The following is a 2,564-nucleotide window of genomic DNA, read 5'->3' on the forward strand; positions in this document are numbered from 1 at the left end:
AAAAAAAAAATGATGCCAAGTTCGTTAAATTAAATTCATATCATTAAATTCTGATTTTCACTTTCAATTGAATGAGGAAAAACTCAGATCCTAAAGATATTCGAATCCCAGTATAAAGGTGTTAAGAATTATAATTCCTATGGAAAAAATAAAAATAAAGATGAGGTAAATGATTTACCTCAATGTCTCTTCACTCAAAACATTTGAACCTGTGAGTCAGAAATTATAAGCTAAGAAATTATGCCATAAAAGCAGTTATTTTATTTAGTCATGTCTACACAACTCTCTATGATATACTCTTATTTATCTATTCCAAACAGAATGAACTAGCCCTTCAAGAAATAGTCTCATATACTAATGTTAAAATGACAAATCTAAGAAACTACAATGTTATATAATAGCTACTATTGCTTACTAAGTCTGTTACAATCTACATCAAAATTTAAAGCACATTTGAAAGAAAAAGCAAAGCTCAATTTTGATCCGTGAAAACCAATATTATAAGAAAATGTACTATCATTCATTAGGTGATATAAAGAGAATCACTTCTTCAAATATACATAAAAATAATCAGAATTTCAAAAAAATATTTTCTTAAGATCTAGTCCCTAATCCTTCATACAAATTTCATCCTTTTTTGGCTTCAAGTAAACGCTTCTTAAACACACTTGTACTAAGAAGTCACTAGGCTTTTAAAGATAAAAACAACAAATTTCTTCCTATTCTCAACAGTAATCAATCCTGGGGAATTAGGGATCAGAAGTGGACAATTACCATTTTCAGCATCCGAACAAAACTTTGGTTTGTGAAACATAATTGTAAGTAATATAATATGTTCAGAGACTAAATTATTCTAAAACTCTTGCTAGAAATCACAAGGCACATTTTAAAAAACTAAAATGCAATCTACCCAAAATAGTTTTTCCTAATTTTCCTTTTTAACTTGGGTACTTACTTACACAAGATTAGTAAAACACTGTGATCGATATGGCTGACTAGGTGACTCCACATCTGCTGCAAATTCCTCCCTGTGCTAAACTGTAGAGACTGGATTTCCCTGCAGCTAGGATTCCAGATGTGATTTAGACTCTTAGAATCACTGGTATAAGTCTTCTATTTGAAAATGAGTTAAGATGGGGCAAACAGGCAGGACATCCATTTTTTGACTAGTGTGGATCACCGTAAAGGCAGCATCAGTTCCAAGTTGACAGCTACAGTGGTAGCTTCCAGCTGCAGTGTTTTCCAGATCATGGCAGGGCAGCAGCTTCCTTTGCAGTCCAGTTCTGCAGTGTAGCTGAGGCATTCTTAGGAAGCCTGCTAGAATCTGTTCTTCTAGCCCTCTCTGTGATTCTGCTGTGTACTACTACATATTATATATTATGTCTAATACTGTATAATATATCCCTTTATGATTAAACTGGGTGAGATATGTTATACTATCTGCTTCACCCTGTCAGAAACACCAACTAAACCAAAAGCACAAGTATTTGGCTATAAAATCACATTAAGTAATTTAGACAACCACCTAATACACCAAAAACTTATAAAATTGAGTAATCATATCAGAAAACCAGGAGCCAAACTTTTAAATAACTATCACTAAAAAAGTTTCTTACCTTGGTAAGAAATTACCTGTACACTAAGCTGTACAGTTCCATCTGTCTTTACTCCTTGGTCAAATAAACTTCTTTCTGGATCCAGCTAAATGAACATGGATAAAATGAATAAAATTATTTTAGCTCAATCATTAAAGTCCTTGTCCCTGGCTTAGCACAAATGGATGTACCAAAGAGGGCTTAATTACTGAGCATACTAATTAAATTATAAGAACAAATTACCCAAATTGTCATATCATTTAATTCTTTGCGAAAATTTAAAATATTTTAATCACTGAGGTAGTAATTAAGGGCAGCATAGACCACCAAATTTATTTTAAGTGCATTCTCTAGCTCTGGAGTCTAGTTTGTGATCTTAAATAATGCCAAAGGCCAACTACTCATTCTCTAAATGTATTTAAAGTGAAGATAATGCTACTTCTGTCATGAATAAGTAAGGGTGTTTAATTAATGGTGACAATTTATCTAAATATGTTAATATATTGTCATATCACCCTTGTAACCAATGTTACATATTGAAGATCACGGTTTACTCCTAATCTGATCACAAAGTTAATAAAATTAAAGGAGTTATGACCTTACTTCTTGACCTAGTTATGAATACCTTTAATCATAATTCTAACTCATTTCAGTATTAGTGTTTTTCTTCATATACCCTTACAATGAATGCATTTCAAACAATAGCAAATTGATGATAAAAAGTAATTCTGACTTTGAGACACTTTGTCACCAGCTTAAAAACAGGTTCCATTATAATTACCTTGAATGATAATTATCTGCCATGTCTGCATATCATACAGCTTAAGGTACAAAGCTCCTCCCACTCTCATTCCCAAGAATTCAACTGATACTGCAGTCATGGTACAAACACATGACTTACGTGACTATGTGTCTAACTTGAACAGTAACAAGACAAACTGTGTGACTGTGTAGATAGATTGGTTAAAC

At 32.4% G+C, this 2,564-nt stretch overlaps 1 protein-coding gene across 1 annotated transcript in view; it reads right to left on the minus strand.

Annotated features, from left to right (window-relative positions):
• The window catches only part of GABPA (GA binding protein transcription factor, alpha subunit 60kDa), a 41,390-nt gene extending 38,914 nt beyond the window's left edge, over nt 1-2,476 (minus strand). Inside the window, exons 1-2 of the mRNA XM_012640135.1 lie at nt 2,441-2,476; nt 1,617-1,701 (exon numbers count right to left, since the gene is read on the minus strand). Coding sequence (XP_012495589.1) covers nt 1,617-1,701; nt 2,441-2,476 — 121 coding nt within the window. The remainder of the gene's footprint in view (nt 1-1,616; nt 1,702-2,440) is intronic.
• Between the last annotated feature and the right edge of the window lie 88 nt (nt 2,477-2,564).

Source organism: Propithecus coquereli, unplaced genomic scaffold, assembly GCF_000956105.1.
Source record: "Propithecus coquereli isolate 6110/MARCELLA unplaced genomic scaffold, Pcoq_1.0 Scaffold149, whole genome shotgun sequence".
In the NCBI taxonomy this organism is placed as follows: Eukaryota; Metazoa; Chordata; class Mammalia; order Primates; family Indriidae; genus Propithecus; species Propithecus coquereli.